Source organism: Rana temporaria, chromosome 10 (genome assembly GCF_905171775.1).
Source record: "Rana temporaria chromosome 10, aRanTem1.1, whole genome shotgun sequence".
Taxonomy (NCBI): domain Eukaryota; kingdom Metazoa; phylum Chordata; class Amphibia; order Anura; family Ranidae; genus Rana; species Rana temporaria.
The window spans coordinates 35,340,449-35,363,558 of record NC_053498.1 but is presented as its reverse complement, the minus strand read 5'-3'; the positions used below and the strand labels follow the sequence as shown (position 1 = coordinate 35,363,558).

The 23,110-nt window shown below is 41.3% G+C and overlaps 1 protein-coding gene across 1 annotated transcript in view; it reads left to right on the top strand.

The window, feature by feature from the left end:
• The window catches only part of LOC120916515 (potassium voltage-gated channel subfamily C member 1-like), a 171,596-nt gene extending 149,494 nt beyond the window's left edge, over positions 1 to 22,102 (top strand). The window contains exons 4-5 of the mRNA XM_040327531.1: positions 20,545 to 20,739; positions 21,810 to 22,102. Coding sequence (XP_040183465.1) covers positions 20,545 to 20,739; positions 21,810 to 21,847 — 233 coding nt within the window. The 3' untranslated portion in view covers positions 21,848 to 22,102. The remainder of the gene's footprint in view (positions 1 to 20,544; positions 20,740 to 21,809) is intronic.
• The last annotated feature ends 1,008 nt before the right edge of the window (positions 22,103 to 23,110 follow it).

Here is a 23,110-nt window from a genome sequence, read left to right as displayed (position 1 = left end):
TTTTTTTTTGGGCGCTTCATGATATTTAGAAGATTATTCTCACGATGAAGCAGCTTAGCCTCCACATAATATCCCCTACTAACGTCTTTTCAATCCTGCTGTGTGGCTTTCAAAGGAACCAGGGAGTTAATTAGACAGGAGTGTGAAGCTGTGGCGGTAATAACCTGCAGGGAGGCTCTTGTGCCACGCTGCATAACTGCTGCTGTGATAGGACTTGTAACGGCCATAGCAACAGTATCCATGCAGGGCTCAACCTGGGGCTTTGCTGTGAGTGACGCTGAGAATCCACAGATCATGAGAGCAACAAGAACAGAATGCTACAGATACACTGATGATGAGAATTCTCCCAAAACCATGTCAGGAGCAAACTAAATCAACCATGCGCTTGGCACTGAATACAAAGGAGTCGGTGGAACATCGCACACATTTTTTTACTGGCTGAATGGTTTCACATCAGAATTTTTGTCTTCAAATCATGCTTTCTGGGGCCCCGTACACACGGTCAGACGAAACCGATGAGAATGGACCGAGGTTCAGTTTCATCGGTCCAAACCGACCGTGTGTATAACCCATCGGTCTGTTTTACTTCGGTCCAAAATTTTAAAACATGCTTCAAAACCGAACTGATGGACCGCTGCCCGATCGGTCCAAACCGATGGTTAGTACAGAAAAGCATGCTCAGAATCAAGTCGACGCATGCTTGGAAGCATTTAACTTCATTTTATTCAGCACGTCGTGTGTTTGACGTCACCGCGTTCTGACCCGATCGGTTTTTGGAACGATGGTGTGTACGCACATCAGACCATCAGGCCACTTCAGCGGTGAACCGATGAAAACGGCCAATCGGACCATTCTCATCGGTTTGGAACGACCGTGTGTACAAGGCCTAAGGGGTAATTTCTTATACCTACAATTACACTTTATTAAAATAGAAGTGGATGCACCAAAATGAAGATGTATTTTTGTAAGGAAACCCATTGGCACAGGCATTAAAACCCTAAAATGACACTAAAATCTAGTGTAAAAAAATCTATTTAAGTATGTATTCTTAAAGCGGAGGTTCACCCTCAATAGAAAAGATGTCTGATTAAGACAATACATACATGTTAAGTCCGCTATTATTTTTTTTTAAATGAATCCAGTACCTTTATTCCGCAGGGAATACCAGGCACTTTCGGGTTTCCCTCCCGCGGGAGTGGGCTTGTCATTCATGTCGCAAGCGCCCCAGTGTCTCCTGGGAGCACAGCGTCATGCTTCCCAGGAGTCAGAAGGCAGATGTCGGCATGTCGTCACAACGGGGCGTGACCTTTTCATTACGCTGGCCGTTGTGATGGCAGCGGAGAAACGCCGTCAACACTTCTCATGCACGGGATACAGCGGTGAATGCTGGGACATCCGCAGAAGCATTTGCTTGAAGATTTTATAAAGTAATTTTTTATGCCAACGGAGATTGCGGGGCAGTAGGGACATAAAAGATGTGAGTACTATTTTAGGTTAAGAAAACAAAAACAAAAAAACGTCAGGACCGCGGAACCCCCGCTTTAACTCAAAAAAGGACCTTCTATGGATCTCGGCCATCTCCAAATCTCCACATTCCTTCTCGTTGGAGGGTGGCTAAATTTGTTCTCCATAGTCCCACTGTATGTAGGAACATAGCCACCCTTTCTTCCTCACTCCCAACATGAACTAAGGAATTTAGGATGTGTAGTGTGCTTAGAGCAACTAATGTGCGTACTGCTCATTTCAAACAAATGGTAGTAAGGGACAAAAGGAAAAGCTCAGGAGCTTCTGGAGTATGTGGCAGAAAGGTGGCAGAATAAATGTGAAGGGAGGGGCATGAAATGTCCCCACCCAACACACATGGAATGCTGGCATATGTTACATTTGCATAAAGGTTTTGAAATATACTTACTGTTATTGGTGATATTAACGGTCCAATCAGCAGGAATCCAGACCTATAAAAGAAAGAAAATGCATCAGTTGTCACAGCCGTTTGGATTATCTGAAGAAGCAACATCCCTCCCTCCCTCCCTGTCGTGGCTAAGTTATGAGGTTTTGGCCTTTTCTTTGAAAAGGGACTTTAGTGTGATGGTTTTGTGGTTTGAGCTTTAATAGCTAAACCAGATTTGTATTGTCTTGGAATTTATTGAAGACAAGTATTTTTATTAAATACCTATAATAAAGGCCGCGACCATTAACTTCCACATACTGGGTATTTTTACTTATTTAAATTTTTTTATTTAAGTATTTAAGTTTTGAATTATGACTAGCATTCCAAAACTCAGTAAGGGCTCATTTACACTTGCTTCAGAACATAGCTTCGGACATGCGTTGTTAAAGCTCTCTGAACGCAAGTCAAACCCCTGTCACTTAATAAAATGGTTAGCTTATAGTTCTGTTTACACCTTGTGTTTGCTTTGCTTGGCTTTCAAAATTATACCCATGTCATTTTAGTGGTGCTTCAAGGTGCCTCCATAGAAGTCTATGACAAAGCTCGCTTGAAGCACCTGAATCCTTTAGAGATTCTTTAATTCAGCTTTAGTTTCACTTTGTTTTGGAGAAATTGCAGGTATAAGATATTAACACACACACAGAGCATCTACCAAGCTTTATTAAAGCTTCAAAAAAAGCACCACCGAAGCATCATCAATCACCACTGAAGCATCATCGAAGCACCACTGAAGCATCAGAGAAGCATCGCAGAAGCATCAAAAACAAGCATGTTGAAGTGGTAATTTGTTAATTAAGCAAGTGTGAGCCCTAAAGCTGACCATACATGAACTGACATTTGTTCGGTTCAGCAGAGACCAGCCAAATTTTCGATCCTTGTCCACTGTGGTTGAACAGAAGTCGATCTACCATTCAACTTTTGTTTTACATCCATGACGGTATATTTACACTCATTCAGCACTGAAGGCAATAGCCTGCAGCGCTGATCTGTGTATTCTAAAGGATGAAAGATTGATGGGCAAAAGGAAGCTGATGAGGATTGACTGCTCGTGTCAAATAATGTTCTGTTTAATCTTTTAGCAATTTTTTTTCTTATTAAACGTTATCCACCATGAAACCTAAGGGATAACTTAACTTCATTAAACTAGCATTTGGAATCATACCTGCTAGTGATGTGTTTCAGCAAAAAAATGACAGGAAAAATATGAGGACATTAAAGGCATAGCAGAAGACTTGACCACCAGAAACATCACGTGCAAAGTCAAAGGAAAGATCATAGGAGAGTGAAAAGTCATAGAAAACCTGAACAATACAGATACATTTCAATACTTGAGACATGTTGTAACTTTTGAATGACTAATGGAAACCCAACTGCAACAAAATCTGCTAACAATATAGGACAAAGAAGATCTAATTCACTTCTTAGGCACGACGAGGTACTTTACATTGACATATATCCCCCGTGAAGCATCTCTGGCTATGTAAATCTTTTTCCTGCTTAAAACATATATTCTCTCAAATGTAAATTCTCTCAATGTACCGTATATACTCGAGTATAATGCCGCATACACACCATCACTTTATGTGATGAAAAAAAACGACATTTTCTGTGAAGTAAAAAACGACGTTTTTGAAACTTCAATTTTCAAAGACGAAGTTGCCTACACACCATCGTTTTTCTCACAATGTTCTAGCAAAGTGAGGTTACGTTCCACCACGTTTTTCCATTGAAGCTCGCTTCATAAGTAGCTTCTGGGCATGCGCGGATGAAAAAACGTTGTTTTAAACGACGTTTTTGCTACACACGGTCAATTTCTGTGAAGTAAAAGTTGACGTTTTGAAAAACGACACATAAAATTGAAGCATGCTTCAATTTTTTTTGGTCGTTTTTTAGAAGACATAAAACAACGTTTTCCCCCACACACAGTCAATTAAAGTGACGTTTTTAAAAACGTCATTTTTTTTCATCACATAAAACGACCGTGTGTACGCGGCATCAGCCAAGTTTTTCAGCACATTTTTTTGTGCTGAGAAAATGCCCCCCTTTGGCTTATACTCGAGTCACCTTTTTGTGCCTAAACTCCTGGGCACACATGTAGCCCCACCCACTCTCCCTCTCTAAGTTTGCAAAGTTTGTTGTCCGGGGGACCTACGGCTGGGGAGCACCGATTTTTCAAACCCGAGCACCCCTTCCATAGACTCCCATGTTAAACGTCAGTCTAGTCATGGACACAGTGAGGCATGGACATAGTGAGGCATGGGCACAGTGAGGCATGGGCACAGTGAGGCATGGGCACAGTGAGGCATGGACACAGTGAGGCATGGACACAGTGAGGCATGCACATGGACACAGTGAAGCAAAGTTAGGCACAGTGAGGCATGCAGATGGACACCCCAGGCTTATACTCAATTCAATACGTTTTCCCATTATTTTTGTGGTAAAATTAGGTGCCTCGGCTTATACTCGAGTCAATACGTTTTGCCATTATTTTTGTGGTAAAATTAGGTGCCTCGGCTTATATTCGGGTCGGCTTATACTCGAGTATATTCGGTAATTGAAAGCAAGATAATCCTCTTTAATGTAAACTGGCATGGACACAAGCACACAAGGCTACAAAATTGCATTAAAAAAAATATCACTTGTATTTTGTTCCTTGGAAAATAGATCCCCAAAAAAATAAAAAATCTAGGAGTGCCGTTGTCATCAAGGAGGTGGGACTTCATCTGTGAAAACAAAAAGGAGGGGTAGGGAGGGAGATCGCACAACCACTCTGGTGTAGACAGGGCCAATCCTCCCTATAGGCTCACTATGCAAGCCGCTTAGGATCCCGCAAAGCTGCGAAGGGCCCCCAAAATTACTAGAGGCCCCGCCTGGTGAGAAGGCATTTTTGCCCCCTCACCCTGCTTCGAAACTTGCTGGCTGAGTCATTTCCGACAGCAGAACACCTCCTCCCCCCACTTCTCAACTTTCTTTAACCACTTGCCGACCGCGCCATAGCAAAAATACTGCTACAGCGCGGTCGAGTTACTGTGACAGGACGTCCCTGGGACGTCCTCGTGCACTTCCGCGTTTGCGCGTCCCCTGGGGCGCGCTCGCGGAAGTGTCCGTGCTCGCCGGGTCTAGAAGACCCGGCGCATCACGGATCACGGTAAATTGCCGCGAATCGCGGCTGTTTACCACGTGATCGCTCCGTCAAATGACGGAGCGATCACTTGTAAACAAACCGGCGTCATTTGATGACGCCGGTTCCTCCCTCTCCTCTCTGTACCGTTCGGTACAGTGCGAGAGGAGAGGAGGGGGGGGAGCGCGGGGTGTCAGCAGTGCTGTGGCTGGATCTGTGACAACTGCAGTCACAGATCCAGCCATCCCTCCCAGCTCAGCAATACTCTGCCATACCCCCCATACTTACTCTGCCATACCCCCCATACTTACTCTGCCATACCCCCCATACTTACTCTGCCATACCCCCCATACTTACTCTGCCATACCCCCCATACTTACTCTGCCATACCCCCCATACTTACTCTGCCATACCCCCCATACTTACTCTGCCATACCCCCCCATACATACTCTGCCATACCCCCCCATACTCTGCCATACCCCCCCATACTCTGCCATACCCCCCCATACTCTGCCATACCCCCCCATACTCTGCCATACCCCCCCATACTCTGCCATACCCCCCCATACTCTGCCATACCCCCCCATACTCTGCCATACCCCCCGATACTCTGCCATACCCCCCGATACTCTGCAATACCCCGATACTCTGCAATACCCCGATACTCTGCAATACCCCGATACTCTGCAATACCCTGCGCGATACTCTGCAATACCCTGCGCGATACTCTGCAATACCCAAATACTCTGCAATACCCCAATACTCTGCAATACCCCAATACTCTGCAATACTCTGCAATACCCAAATACTCCGCAATACCCCAATACTCTGCAATACCCAAATACTCCGCAATACCCCAATACTCCGCAATACCCCAATACTCCGCAATACCCCAATACTCCGCAATACCCCAATACTCCGCATATATAATGTTTTGGGGTTCTATGTAATTTTCTAGCAAATAAATTGTGATTTTTCCATGTAGGAGAGAAATGTCAGAATTGGCCTGGGTGTTCCAGAACGCCTGTTGGCGCTCCCTGCATGTTGGGCCTCTGTATGTGGCCACGCCGTGTAAAAGTTGCACACATGGGGTATCGCCATATTCGGGAGGAATAGCAGAATGTGTTTTGGGGTGTTATTCGTGGTATGCATATGCTGTGTGTGAGAAATAACCTGCGAATATGACAGAAACAAGTTTTTTTTTTTATTTTTTTACAGAATTTTCGGTCGTTTTTCTTTTATAGCGCAAAAAATAAAAAACCCAGAGGTGATCTAATACCACCAAAAGAAAGCTCTATTTGTGTGAAAAAAAGGACAACAATTTCAAATGGGTACAATGTTGTATGACGGAGTAATTGTCATTCAAATTGTGAGAGCACCGAAAGCTGAAAATTGGTCTGGTCAGGAAGGGGGTTTAAGTGCCCAGTGGTCAAGAGGTTAATGTGACATGTCACTGTCGTCAGCGCCCCCCGCTTCTCATTGGGGCCCCAATTTGCTTTTGCTTAGGGCCCCAGGGAGGTCAGGATCGGCACTGGGTGTAGAAGGTTCCAACAAAGTTAAACTTTGTTGGAACCTTCTACACCAGAGTGGTTTTGCAGTCTCCCTCCTGGACAATAGATGACTATTGTAGACATACTCTCCGGAGTAAATGCGAGGATAAGAATAGGTAAAAGGCACCAAAGGGGAATCGGAACTGCTCTTTGCAGTATACAAGCCTTAAACTGATACAAGCCTTAAAAAATTAATAAAGGAGGAGTCTTTAAAAAGAGTGGCCCCCCAACCCTCCAAATACATCTGTATTGGATGTCCCTGTATGATGTACCAATTAGAGCCTTCACAGTTCCAGTCCTCATTTGTTAACAGAGGGGACAGGAAGTCCTAAAGAAGAATGGAATGGAGGGCAGGGGTCATTTGTTCTCTGGACCTGTAGCAGTAAGATATTTTGGGCTGGTTGCCCAGAGTGGCAATTCTTACAATTCAGATATTGATCAGGTCAGAACTGTGACACATGGCATTATGTAGCTACCTACTCCATGTTCCGACTTGTGATTATAGTATCTGGCAAATCTTCCAACATTACCTTCCTTTGCATTGCAGCACTGATATGTCATGTTCTGCTGGATAATGCTGGATGCCCAACAGTCACTGCTACACCATGGCACATTTTACATGGTACATTTATTTTTGTCCCTACAGTGAAAGGGCCACTTGCCCCAGGCCAAATGTTCTCAGTCCCCCACCTGCTGTGGACCCAGCTTTGGGGGTTTAATGGCAATCCTGGGAAAGACTGTCTGACCTAAAGTGAGTTATTGAATTTTAGAATTTGTCTGAGAAAGGGTACTCTACTCAGTAAATGTGTCTTTTAGCTTATAGGAATTTTAAGCTGCTGCATTTTTTCATTTTCATCTGCCAATGACCTACTTTGGGTTGAAATGCTAAAGACGCTATATACAACTATGCTAGTCAGGCAACTATCCATCATCATGTTATAGTTAGTGAACACCTTTGTTAAATAAGATCTGTTTTGTGTTGCATTGCCACTTTTAAGGCAGAACTCTAGGCACTCAATAAGTTATAAAAAATGTGGTTTCACTAGCTTATGCAGAATATATTGCTCATATTGTCCAAGCTACGATGTAAAAAGGTAAAATTTACCTTACTCCACTATCCTGGCTTACTCTACTTTTCTCTTGCTCAGAAATATGGGCAGGCACTCTGACATCACCATCTGCAATGCAGGGCCAGCCATGGCTATTGGTCTTGCACTGTACTAGATGACATTAGTGAGAGAGGCAATGTGACAACGAAGAAGAAAGACTTTTTAGGACCAGTCAACGCTACCAGAATCGTCATGCAGGAAAAAGATTTTACATTGGGATTAAATAAACCCCTTGAAAAACAAGCAATATATTTCGAATCAGCATGGGGGGCACGATATTTATCATTTATTAACTACCTAGAATTGGAGTTTATGTTTTAGGCAACAAAGTTATATCATAGAGTTGTAACATTTCAATGCTGGAGCCTACCAAAGCCAGGAACTCTATTAGCGTATGCGTGTGTTCCTAAAGGGCACTAAAGGTAACAACCTTTTTAAAATACCACCCCTATCGGCTCCATTGCTGGATAATTATACTAGCCTTAGGAACTTTTTCCTTTTAATTGGCAACAAGTCCCATTTTTGCTAGCCAGGTATTTTAACCACTTAAGGACCTGCTCATGTATATATACGTCCTGTTTTTAAAGATGGATATCTCAGAAACGGCATGCAGCTGCTGCCACAACCAAGATATCCATATTTTCTTTGAGCGGTCCTGTAAATGATAAAGTTGGTCTCCGCGGCGGATTCACTGCGAGAATACTGTTAGCGGCGGCGGGAGAGGGACTGCTTGTAAGACCGCTGCGCAAATACGGTGTGTCAAAAAGTATTGCAATGACCTCCATTTTATTCTCTAGGTTGTTAGAAAAAAATATATATAATGTTTGGGGGTTTTATGTAATTTTCTAGCAAAAAAAAAAAACTGTTTTTGTCTTGTAAACACCAAATCTAAAGTGGTTAAAATACCTAATTGCCACCATAGTCATAGCAGGCTCCATGTCTGAAAATGGCACCTTCTTTAAAAGGGCCCTGGAAGCTATTGCTCTATCACTGTGATGGGCAACATTACTGACTAAGGTAGGATAGGGCAGGCTAGATCCCTCAATTGCAGTGACTGACCTTTATTTTCATTAACAGAGTGCCCTCGGTTTCTTGGCTCCCAGGACACTCTAGAAGAAGACAAACGCAAAATGTTTGCAATATGAGGCCCTAAAGTTTTCATCCAGCGATAGTCCAGAAGATCATACTGTAAAGAATTCCCTAAATAGGGTGCTCTTTTTCTGATATTTATTTAGACTTTTTTTAGTTTATGTGCTTAGCAAAATTAATCAGTTGCATTAGATCAGTAATATATAGATAACAACAATGCAGAAACTGCACATCCCTACTTTATTGTATAAGTCCAATAACACATAAAAAGTGCTCTTTAAAATCAGGTCCAACATTCTGTCAAACTTTATATTATTGGGCATTCACAGTAAATAAAGTATGTTTTATGTATTTACCAAATTTGTGCCTTTGTACTTAGAGTTAAATATTCAAATGTGTTGGTATAGGGCGCACATAGAATATTGTATATCTAAAGTGTGGTCAGCAGTTGTTTACCAGTTGGTTTGCCACAGTCAGCTAAAAATGTAATTGATGATACCAGAGGGGAAAATACTTACATAGTTACATAGTTGGTAAGGTTGAAAAACTCCAACTCCAACATGTGTGCGTGCACGTTTATGTCAATATTACATTGTATATCCCTGTATGTTGCGGTCGTTTATGTGCCCATCTAAGAGTTTTTTTTAATTATCTATGCTCCCTGCTGAAACCACTGCTTCTAGAATGGAATTCCACATTCTTACCGCTCTTACCGTAAAGAACCTTCTACACAGTTTCCAAATAATTCGCTTTTCTTCTAATCTTAGTGAATGGCCGCGGGTCTTTTTAAATGCCCTTTCATGGAAACGTTTTATCCCTATTGTGGGGTCACCAATACGGTATTTGTACATTGAAATCATATCCCCTCTCAAGCGTCTCTTCTCCAGAGATTATTAGTGCAGTGCTTGTAATCTTTTCACATAACGAAGATCCTCCAGTCCCTTTATTAGCTTTGTTGCCCTTCTTTGTACTCGCTCCATTTCCAGCACATACTTCCTGAAGCCTTCGTGCCCAGAACTGGATGGCATACTGCAGGTGCGACCGACCAGAGTTTTGTAGAGCGGGAGAATTATCGTTTTATCTCTGGAGTTAGTTCCCTTTTTAATACATGACAATATTCTATTGGTTTTGTTTGCAGCAGCTTGCTGCATGCAATTGCTGAGCCTGTCATCAACTAGGACCCCCAGATCCTTTTTCATCCTAGATTCCCCCAGAGGTTTTCCCCCTAGTGAGTAGATTGCCTTCATGTTTTTGCCACTTTAATGCATTATTTAAAACATTTCTACATTAAACTTGATTTGCCATGTAGTTGCCCACTCCATTAGATTGTTCATATGTTCTTGCAAGGTTTCCACATTTTGCGGAGAAGTTATTGCCATGCTTAGCTTATTATTATTCGCAAATACAGAGAGTGAATTGTTTATCCCATCCTCCAGATCATTTATGAATAAATTAAAAAGGATTGGTCCCAGGACAAAACCATGAGGGACCCTACTTTCCACACCAGACCATTCCGAGTACTCCTAATGTATCACTACCCTCTGAATTCACCCCTGTAGCCAGTTTTCAATCCAGAAACTCACCCTTTGGTCCATGCCAACAGACCTTAGCTTGTACAGTAAATGTTTCCTAAAGCGACTTTACATTAGGGTCCCTAAAGCAAACTTACATCAGGGTCCCTAAAGCCCCCTTACATCAGGGCTCCTAAAGCGACCTTACATCAGGGTCTCCAAAACCCCCTTACAGCATGATCCCTAGAGCCTATTCCCTTTCAATAGGGTCCCCAGAGTTAGAAGGGAAGAGCAGAGTGGGGTAAGGAGAGTGGAAGGGTTAATGAGAATAGTTAGGATAGTGGAAGGGGAGTAGGAGTATTGTGAAGACCCAGCTTACATAAAGATCTGTTCCTTCTTATTGTAGCAGTTGGCTACAGGACAGGTGGAAGCTGGAAGCCTGGGCACTGGCACTGAATAGGAAAAAAAAATTGTGGGAGCAACTGCGCTAATAGATATAAAAATGAACAAACTAATGCTCATAAATGATACACATGTGTAAACAAAATCAATGTAGATAAAGCTGCACCTTACTGTGAATATTGTACAGTAGTAACATAAAGAAGAAAAAACAAGATGCGCTATACAAAAAAGAAAAACATTTTTTTAAAGGTAATGACATAGATCAGTGTCCATAGATGATCTAAAACGTGAAAAAGTCCTGATCCCCAGTGCAGTGAAGGAAACAGTCCATAAGTGTTGATCAAAGGCTGTGGTGACGATCCAATAGACAGAAAAACCTCCACCAAAAATCAATATATCTGCTTACCAGATATCCAGCGGTCTCTTAATTAAAAGAAGACCCCAGAAGGCGTGTGGGTAAACACTTTGGTAGTTGGAATGTAGAAAGGCTGAATATCATGTACACCTCCGTCTCAAGCCAATGGATGGAAAATTGGGATCCCGATTATCATGGAAGACACATCAGGGCCACAATAGTGTAATAACGTAGGTAACATTTATTAGAAAGAAGAAAAAAACGCACTTACATATAAACGGTATAAAATAGGCATGTCAAATTTGGAGCTCCGGCCGGAAGCCAACCAAAAAGACCCGTCCAAGTAGGTAGGGAAAGGTGCAATCAACGGGGGGTGATCCGATGCGACACTCGTTCCGTCCGACCGGTTTAGCGAAAACTCGCTTCCTCATGGGGCCCTGTCTGTTTCTGTCTACTGGCACTGAATAGGTTTTGGAGGAGGAACTTTCTTCTCTCCTGAATGCCGGGGCTTAGGGAAGGGGAAAGCACATGATTGGTTGCTATAACATGGGTGCGGTCCTAGCAATTGAACCCTATCTCCGAGAACAGCGGGCGGCGACAGCATTGGATGGGACAGCTCTGATTGCTGCACAGCCTGTGCTGTGGCAGAGCGGCATGGCAGTGGCAGCAGATACACTGACTGGGTATTTGGGCAGGATGCTCAGGGGACTGCCTAGTTTGCCTAGTGGTAGCACTGGCCCTACATGGGTTTCTCTGCAGACATCACCTGGGACAGCACACCTTGATTAAGGCTAAGTCCACCTTTGAAAAAAATTATAATAAGTGATTATATTCTTGCGGGAAAAATGTGCATTTTTTTTTTAAAACAGGATTGTGGATATAATGCCATGCTCTTGCAATCTCACCCTCCAGCTCCCTTTCAATTGGAGGAAGTGTCAATAGGCTACGAGTATAATGTCCACTTGGCACCATGTTACATCCTAAAATATGCTTATAACATGGTGTAAAAGGTTTAAGGTGTTAAAAAGTCAGCTGCAGTCACCGGTACTTGACACCCACTGCTGTCAAAATACAATAGCTGTTTAGCATGAATGGGGGAAATCTATAAATTTCTTTTGTTCAACCCACTGGACTCAACAAGAAAAATATTCACATGCATGGACATCTCTGGAATGTTGATTCACAGTGCGATTACCTTTAAAATACAGTAAGAACACTTATACCCTTGCTATTTAAAAAATAGCCACAAATATTATCATTTTAGAAGATTTTTTTTTTCTACAATGGAATTTTTTTTACTTCACATGCCTACATCTACGTAAAAAAAGTTTTTGTTTTTTTTAATTAGCTATGTGTCAGAACTATTCCCTATTCATGTCATATCTAAGTAGCAGGCCTAAACCAGGAAAAAAATAGTATGCACTAGTTTTTCATGATTTCAATTACATTTTTTTCAATTAATTGAAATTTTGCTTAAAGTATATATATAAACCCCATCACTAAATGTCATATACATTTTAACACATAATGTGATTTGAAAAGTAGTTTTCAATAGTTTTAAACCTGCAGCTTTTATTAAGCTATTACCTGGGAATCCTGCCATGAAGGTGCTTATTCCGGCACTTTCTATAAAATGGTAAAGCCGCGTACACACGAGTGGTTCGTCTGATGAAAACGGTCCCACACACGAACTGATCGTGTGTGGGACCCATCGGTTTGTTATCCATCGGTGAAAAAACTAGGAACTTGTTTTAAAATTATCTGATGGTTAAAAAAACGATAGAAAAAAACGATCGTCTGTGGGCACGTCCATCGGTTAAAAATCCATGCATGCTCAGAATCAAGTCAACGCATGCTTGGAAGCACTGAACTTAATTTTTCTCAGCACGTCGTTGTGTTTTACGTCACCGCGTTCTGACACGATCGTTTTTTTAACTGATGGTGTGTAGGCACGACTGATGAAAGTCAGCTTCATCGGATATCTGATGAAAAAATCCATCATCCGTTTTCATCGGATGAACCGATCGTGTTTACAGGGCATAACTAATCTGTCCTGATATAGATTACATTTGGTAATTCCAGTACAAATTACACAGCATTATAAACTGATTTCAAGTTACAAAACCTGCCCTGAGAAATGCCATGCAGGCATCTAGATATACCCAAAAGGCACTTAATAATGCAGAGTATCGTCAGCACAACTGAGATACAAATTCAGTACCAGATTAAAATGATGGTGTATTTTCTGGTTCACACCAATTTCATTATGTGTATGATTAAACTGTTGCACTCCCTAGTCTCTACAATAAATTATAGGCTGGGTATGGCTGGAAGTAAGTTCAATTATCCTCTTGCCATTGAAGAGTTTAACTGCAAGCTTTTATCAAAAGAATATATAATTCAAGGTCGCAATAAAGTTATAGCTTTACATTGAGCTTTTCATTTCATATGGCCAAAAGAATTGGCAGTTATCTATGGCTGCAGTGCTCTTCAATAAGGCAATCCCAGTTCCAGCATAGCAGGTATTTATGTGCTATTCTTTTTATAATTGTTGGTAGAGTGATAGTTCAGAGATTGGAAAGGTGTAATGGTAGACCTGTATTGTGATTCTGTGAAAATAACACATGCATATACAGTCAGGTCCATAAATATTGGGACATTGACACAATTCTAATCTTTTTGGCTCTATGCACCACCACAATGGATTTGAAATGAAACGAACAAGATGTGCTTTAACTGCAGACTTTCAGCTCTAATTTGAGGGTATTTACATCCAAATCAGGTGAACGGTGTAGGAATTACAACAGTTTGTAGATGTGCCTCCCACTTTTTAAGGGACCAAAAGTAATGGGACAGATTAACAATAATAAATCAAACTTTCACTTTTTAATACTTGGTTGCAAATCCTTTGCAGTCAATTACAGCCCGAAGTCTGGAATGCATAGACATCACCAGATGCTGGGTTTCATCCCTGGTGATGCTCTGCCAGGCCTCTACTGCAACTGTCTTCAGTTCCTGCTTGTTCTTGGGGCATTTTCTCTTCAGTTTTGTCTTCAGCAAGTGAAATGCATGCTCAATCGGATTCAGGTCAGGTGATTGACTTGGCCATTGCATAACATTCCACTTCTTTCCCTTAAAAAACTCTTTGGTAGCTTTTGCAGTATGCTTCGGGTCATTGTCCATCTGGACTGTGAAGCGCCGTCCAACGAGTTCTGAAGTATTTGGCTGAATATAAGCAGATAATATTGCCCGAAACACTTCAGAATTCATCCTGCTGCTTTTGTCAGCAGTCACATCATCAATAAATACAAGAGAACCAGTTCCATTGGCAGCCATACATGCCCATGCCATGACACCACCACCACCATGCTTCACTGATGAGGTGGTACGCAAAGAGTTTTTTAAGGGAAAAAGTGGAAGGCACATATACAAACTGTTATAATTCCTACACCGTTCACCTGATTTGGATGTAAATACCCTCAAATTAAAGCTGAAAGTCTGTAGTTAAAGCACATCTTGTTAGTTTAATTTCAAAGCCAAAAAGATTAGAATTGTGTCGATGTTCCAATATTTATGGACCTGACTGTATACATAGTACATTTATAGCACTGTTCTTTAAACCCATTGCTAGGAAACCATTTATAATATTGCCTGCCGATAGGTTTGATAGGGAAATGCAGACAATCAACCAGAACACCTTCAGATCTCTTTATTAATATGAACTGTGGCCTTGGTTTATTGTATACATTTATATATGGAGATAGGAGTAGCTAAGAAGAGTCAGATGCTTTAGGTTCTTCTTATTCTATGATAGGGGAGGGAAGGGGGAGATAGAGACTAAACCAGGTTTTTTAACCTATTTTATCAATCATTCCTTCAAAGGCCTGTCGAATGGTGAGAATGATCTGATGCTGCCATAGACGTAATTACAGAGGAACCGAAAAATGGATGTGGGTCAAATCAATTTAAAACTAGCATACGAAAGGTGCATGCGAGTGAGTGAGGCAGGTAGACTTAACACAACTTTTAGTTTTATTGTATTTAAAGCAGATACACAATGGGGTCTCCAACTATCTAGAGAGGCAAATCTGGACTTCTAGCATGTTTATGTACTTTACTTCCAAATTAGGCCTTCTACTAGTTTAATTATTTCTATGCATTTTATTCTATTCTATTTCATTTTATTCTATGCATATTATTTCTATGCATTTCTATGCATGGTTGTCCACAAACATTAGAACAGGACCACCTCTCACATGATAATCTTGGCATGGCAGTGTGGCTTTATATGTATTTCAAAAGTGTGCACTAAAAACTTTACTTCTATTCTAAACCTTAGGGACAGTTTCATCCTGACTACCTTAATGTAGTGTTGGAGATTCTTTATATGGCCAGCTTAAAGTGAAACTTCCGTTTTCTTAGCTGTTTTGGACCCCCATGGGGTCTTGCAGCTTGGGCTTGCTGCAATCCTGGGCTAAGTAGCATTTATGTGAGTGGTGCTCAGTCCTGGAGGAGGGATCACCCACTGCTGCCAGTGGATCTGTGGGAGACTTTAAGGATGGGGAGGGTGGAAGATATGAGGAAAGATGGAGTTTTGCTTTAAATAATTGTATGTATGACCTGATTGCTTCTGTAATGTATGTACACAACAAGTGATTGCTCAGCAAACCAGAAGGGTTGCAGAATCCAGCATGGTGTATACTGAATTAATTAAATGGATACATTAGTACATGTACATTTTGTATATGCACTCACAGCAAATAAGCTTGTGGTTTAAATTAACCCGTGAAAAACTCAAATTATAAAGTATAAGCACATAGCAATTCTTTTTGCAAAATCTATTCCTTTCAGGACTGCCAATAGATCTCCAAAACCATATCTGCAAATAGGGGTAGGTAGGCTCTTCTGATGATTATGTCCAGTCCTGGTTATAAATTTCTTAGGCCCCAAGCATTGCATTGCTGGATGGAAGAATACCTAATCTTCTCTATGTGTAATTGAAGATAATGTGGGAGAGTTTCATACAGCACTGGAGGGACTATAGAAAGTGTTGCATAGTTACAGCTAACAGTTATCCATCACTGATGTTGGTTTGGTAGCTTTTCCCATAGATGTGCGTTAGTGTGCAATTATTCTTGTTACATTTTCATTTTAATTAGAAAAAGACTCTTTAAAAGAAGGGGAATTTTTTATTTCATGTATATTTTAATTCTATTAGCCAGTGTACCTACTGTGTGTGTATATACACTGAGAAAAATGATAACACTTTTGTGTTTGCCCCTATTTATCATGAGCTGATCTCAAAGATCTATGACTTTTTCTATGTACACAAAAGGCCTATTTCTCTCAAATATTTTTCACAAATCTGTCGGAGCCCTAGTTCACACTGGTGGGATTTGACATGCGATTTCACATGTCAAATCGGCTGCATTTGCCAGCAATTTCCGGCAATGGCACCGTCCTAATCAGTGCGACACCGCATCTGTGGCACTGCACCGATTAAAAAATGTAGTTTCTGTACTTTGCGGAGACCTGCACAGATGTCAGCTGAACTCGCAGGGCTTCGAACCCACAGCCCAGTGTGAACCTGGGCAAAATCTGTGGCAATGAGCACCTCTCCTTTGCCGAGAAAAACCATCCACCTTACAGGTGTGGCATATCAAGATGCTGATTAGAAAGCATGATTATTGCACAGGTGTGCCAAAATAAAAGACCACTCTAAAATGTGCAGTGTTACTGTATGGTATGGGGTCCGAAAACCAGTCAGTATCTGGTGTGACCACCAAATGGTCACCAAACCTCATGAAATGCAGCACATCTCCTTTGCGTAGAGTTGATCAGGTTGTTGATTGTGGCCTGTGGAATGTTGGATTCCTCTTCAATGGCAGTGCGAAGTTGCTGGATATTGTCAGGAACTGGAGCACGCTGTCGTATACGGCGATCCAAAGCATCCCAAACATGCTCAATGGGTGATATGTATGGTGAGTATGCTGGCCATGTAAGAACTGGGATGTTTTCAGCTTGCAGGAATTGTGTACAGATCCTTGCAACATGGGGCTGTGCATTATCATCATGCAACATGAGGTAATGGTCGTGGATGAATGGCTCAACAATGGGCCTCAGGATCTCATCACGGTATCTCAATGCCATCAATAAAATGCACCTGTGTTCATTGTCCATAGCATACGCCTGCCCATACCATAGCCCCACCGCCACCATGGGCCACTCGATCCGCAACGTTGAAATCAGAAAACTGCTCACCCACCCGATGCCACACTGTCTGCCATTTGCCCTGTACAGTGAAAACCGGGATTCATCCGTGAAGAGAATACCTCTCCAAGGTGCTGGACACCATCCAATGTGAGAATTGGCCCACTCAAGTCAGTTACGATGACAAACTTCAGTCAGGTTCAAGACCCCACTGAGGATGACGAGCATGCAGATGAGCTTCCCTGAGATGGTTTCTGACAGTTTGTGCAAACCGATTGTTGCAGCAGCTGTCCGGGTGGCTGGTCTCAGATGATCTTGGAGGAGGAGAAGATGCTGAATGACTGTGGAGGTCCTGGGCTGGTGTAGTTATACATGGTCTACGGTTGTGAAGCCATTTGGATGTACTGCCAAATTCTCTGAAACGCCTTTGAAGGTGGATTATGGCAGAGAAATGAACATTCAAGTCAAGGGCAACAGCTCTGGTGGACATTCCTGCAGTCAGCATGACAAATGCACGCTCTCTCAAAACTTGTGATATCTGTGGAATTGTGCTGTGTGATAAAACTGCACATTTTAGAGTGGCCTTTTTTTGTGGCCAGCCTAAGGCACACCTGTTCAAAAATCATGCTGTCTAATCAGCATCTAGATGCCACACCTGTGAGATGGATTGATTATCTCGGCAAAGGAGAAGTGCTCACTGACACAGATTTAGGCCTAGTTCACACTGGTAGGATTTGAGATGTAATTTGAGATGTCAAATCACATCTCAAATCGGCAGCATTTGCTGGCAATTGTCGGCAATGGCACCGTCCTAATCGGTGCGACGCCGCATCCGCGGCGCTGCACCGATTTCAAAAAGTAGTTCCTGTACTACTTTTTGCCATTCCGGCCCACGATTTACATTGACATCTGTGCAGAAACCTGCACAGATGTCTCTGAATTTGCGGCCGAAATCCGTACTGCCAGCGGGAGTAAAATCGTGCGAGTTCAGCTGAACTCGCACGGCTTCACTCCCTCAGCCCAGTGTGAACCTGGGCTTAGACAGATTTGTGAACAATATTTGAGAGAAATAGGCCTTTTGTGTACATAGAAAAAGTCGTAGATTTTTGCGTTCAGCTCATGATAAATAGGGGCAAACACAAAAGTGTTGCGTTTACAATTTTGCTCAGTGTGTAGATATATGTATATATATTCAGAATACCTATTTTTATACTTTACAACAGTCATACTGAAAAATTTAGGGAACGTTTATTTACACAGTGTAATGAATATTAAAGCTTGAATCGTAACTAAGAATTAATATGCTCCTCATAGACTGGTATTTTGAATCAACATTTTTATATGTTGCCACCCATGGAATGCTGGAAATATTAAAGGTTAGTCAGTCTCATACACCTAAAGTGCACATTTAAATGCACTCTTACTGTTAAGAAAAAAATATTGAGCAAATATGGCTACCCCCATGTAAAGTATTTGATTATTTTTATTAATCTGATAAAATTCAAATACTCACATGTGTATAAACTGCATATATGAAAGGATAAATACTGTAAAACATTTATCTTTGTAACTTCTGATTGAAATTAGATGGCAGTGGTCCTGTGTGTTGCCACCATTGGCTGTAAGCTCTTGGGAGGACTAATTGATTGATTAGAATACTTTATCTCTTTTGTTTGTGATAAACAACATTGGTAGCATATTCCAGCAGTGCTCATCTTGCCCCCTTGCCCTCTTCACTGACTGATGGACTGGAGTAAGTAAGGGTATATACCACTTTCAAAGAACAAGGTGTCTTTCACAATATTGTAGATAATGTGCCAATCTTCCAAAAGAGGAATGTAAAACCTGAGATATAGACTGAATTGTTCAGTAGTCAAACTTCTAAGATCACATTTTACAATGTGCGCACATGGGCATTTGTTTGCTTTTCTTCCATCTATAAGAAAATGTGAATTCAAAAGCAGCTTGACGCAACTGAGGAATCAACCCAGAAGGAATTCAGGAGCACCACAAAAGTACCTTAAGTGCAAGAAACTGAGTTCTGCATACACAAGCCTATACACTTCCAACTGTCCGAGGTGGCAGTGTTTTTATCTGGTTTAAAAAGCATTTTATGTATTTTTTCGTTGTCATTTATCCTCTTTGATAACTGGAACTTTTGACATTAAATGCTTTATTTATTGTATACAACTGTTCAATTTTCACACTTTGCTCTTGGATGTACATTTGGATACTTATTACATTTCCTATTTCTAAGAGTACACCCATGCATGTGAATAGACCATGGATTGTACCCAGGGTTATTTTCATAAATAGTACACCTTCTCTGGGCCATCAGTATACAGTATATTCTGGCAGTCCACTGCAAGTCTTTTTAGCTGATTTGTACCTACTCAAAATAAAGACAAATTCTATGTTATTTAATTTGAGATATTGGGGGTAATTTACGAAAGGCAAATCCACTTTGCACTACAAGTGCAAAGTGCACTTGAAATTGCATTGAAAGTGCACATGGAAGTGCAGTCGCTGTAAATCTAAGTGGTAGATCTGAAATGAGTGGAAGCTCTGCTGATTTTATCATCCAATCATGTGCAAGCTAAAATGCTGTTTTTTATTTTCCTTGCATGTCCCCCTCGGATCAACAGCGACTGCACTTCCAGGTGCACTTTCAGTGCAATTTCAAGTGCACTTTGCACTTGTAGTTTGAACTTGTAGTGAAACGTGGATTTGTCTTTCGTAAATAACCCCCACTGTGTTGTAATTTTAGAAAAATGCTAGATGAGCTAAAGGTTGTAATTTTTGTCTGTTATGTTCTTTAAAGAAAATTTGTTATAAGCCTTAGCAATTCAGAACATTTGACAAAATAAATTCAAAATCAGTGGTTACCTTCAGGGAAAACTGACCATCAAAACAATTAGTGGATCCAACAATATAGGCAGTTTTGTAGGTTTATGGCAGATTTACTTTAAAGCCAAGTGTTTTCAATAGAGTGAGAAAGGGTTAAAACCTTGGTCATGGGTTTGTTTGCGATGGCCTTGTTGGAGAGTAAGGACAACAGGTTACAACCCTTCCCCACTTTATAATTTAAAAAAAAACTTTGATAGGAGATGCACCTTACCACACAATGGAGAAAGCATTCAGTATGATGAATTTAAGGGGAAACACATATTTGCATGTTCCTATCTTACCTTGTGATACTAACTTTGTTTCTGCATGTATTTGCTTCTCTTAATCTGTTCCTAAAGACTCCAAACAGAACGGTGATGCTGCCAATGCTGCACTGGCTAACGAGGATTGCCCAACAATAGACCAGGCTCTCTCCCCAGAAGAAAAGTCCCCTGTTACCCCAGGTGCAAGAGAGAGATACAATCGCGACCGAGCTTGTTTCCTGTTGTCCACCGGAGACTTTGCACATTCTCCAGACGGCAACATCCGCAAAGGTATTTGCCTCTGATGCATACTGCTCCACCTCCATTGCTCACTTTCATTTATACAGCTATCTGCACCAATGCAAGGCTTGAAACAAATATGAATCCCCCCTTGAATCTCCTTTGCAAAGTAAATATCTTTGGCCTGCTTTCTACAAGTTTGATCTTGCTGGTTCAAATCCCATTTGCCTTCTTTCAGCACATCCATAGTCCGCCAGTGGGATCTGTCAATGCAAGCTACAGGCCGTTTTGTTATAAATAGCCAAACATTTCCCTGCAGTTTTGCTTCCTGTAGTTTGTTCTAATACAAATAGTACATCTAATTTCTGTAATCTGTTTGACTGTATATATGCCATGGTGGTCAGGAAACTTGGAGGAGATCTGTGACAAACAGAAGCAGCTCAGAAACAAAAAGCAACATGCAATATCTCATTTTTTACTGTAAGAAAGACATTATACAATTGAGATTGGGCATGTTTAAAGCATCCAGCAAGCTATTTTTCAATTTGCTGCTCAAAAAAAAACAAAAACAAAACTTTTTTATAGCTCACACTTGCCAGCAGATTCTAACTTCAGGCTCTTTTGGCCATACAGGAGGAACTTGACACAAAAATGGGAAAAGTTAAGGCTTTGTTGAGCAGGTAGTGCTTCTGGGTAGGAACTGGGAACCTCAGGGGTGGGGTTTCATTTTCTCTGGGATTGTTGGCATGTAAGATTTTGTATCATTAATTGTCTTGTGGTGCAAAACGACCACAATGTGTGCTAGGCACTACCACATTTTCACAGAAAGTTGACTTGGCTTGCACAAAGTCCGACTTGAGGTGAAATATTATTATCGAGATGCAAGCAAGAAGTGTTTAGAGATCGATAGCAAATGAGTAACTATAGCTATAACACAATTGTGTGATTTCCATAGCAGTACCCAAAGGTGGGACAACATGTTCATACAACGTATTGTCTATTGTTTCAATGTTTATATGTGAAAAAAGCAGAAATGCCAAACAAGCCGTTCATATGTTCATGTTCTGTGTTATGTCCTTCGACCTTTGTGTATTTTTTTTTTTGCTCTTTTTGTTTTTCAGCTCATGTGACAGATCATAATGGCCCTATATCTGACTGAGGTTTTACTGCTGTATATGTTTATTATTGTCATTATATGCATTCCCAATAGATTTTGCTACTTGTATCAAAATCTTTCTATATGCACTACAGCTACGTGAGGCAGCATACTTATATTTTTGTCATGCTGTTACCAGCATGGTAGGTTGAGCTTTTATGCAAGAGACCAGTATGGACATGACTGTATACCCAGGTGGTATATGTGTGTTAGAGTGAGTGTGTGTGTGTGTTTGCATCTACTCATCACAATGCATATTTTCCAGTAAGCCTTTACCATGGGCAAGCCATGAACCATACCAACTAAGCCTCTCCTGATAAATATAAATGACTCTACCTGCCAAAAATAGCTCAGCTTGAGATTTGCTTTATTGGCTTAATTTTAAGCAAAGGGCTCAGAGCAGTAATGTGCAGTAGCCAAAAGCAACCAATCACAGCTTTCTTTAGACTAACCAACATTGCTAAAATGTGATTTGCTTTTGTGGTTTACTGCATATATTTTCTAATTGTGCTTTGTTACTAAATTAGCCAAACTGAGTGTGTACAGTAGATGTACAATGACGTGTAACACAACAGGAAGAATTCTCAACAATTTTGGTAGTCACAGACATTGCTTTATTAATGTCCAATCCCACAAGTTATCTCTTTAAAACAAAATGAAAGACATCAACCACTACTGAACCATTACCTTCTCCAAAAAAGGAGATATGGAAAGTGAAGGGGTTCATAGCCACTTAAGCCTCGTACACACGATCGGATATTCCAAAGGGAATTGTGTGATGACAGCCTGTTGGCCGAAAATCCGTCCGTTTGTACGCCCCATCGGACAATTGTTGTCATATTTTCCGTGGACAAATGTTGGATGGCGGGCTTTAAAATTTTCCCCGGACAAATGTCTGACTTTCTGTCGAACAAAAGTCCAAAGTACAAAAACGCATGCTCGAAATCAATTCTCACCAAACACGACATTATCAGAAGGTGCCCAAAGGGTGGCGCTCAAGAGCTGAAATTTCACGTAATATGTAACTACGTTCGTGTTTTTTGGCCAACAATTGTGTGCCGTTTGTATGCAAGACAAGTTTTTGGCCAATGCCCTTCGGACAAAAGTCAGAGGCTTTGTCTGCGGAAAATCCGATTGTGTGTATGAGGCTTACATTACCCTTTTGTGGAAGCAGGTAAGTTGCCATCCCTCCCCCACCGAAATGGTAAGTCCACATACCGCAGTGCAAAACAAAAACATAGGGGTTTTAAAATAATATAATTCAAC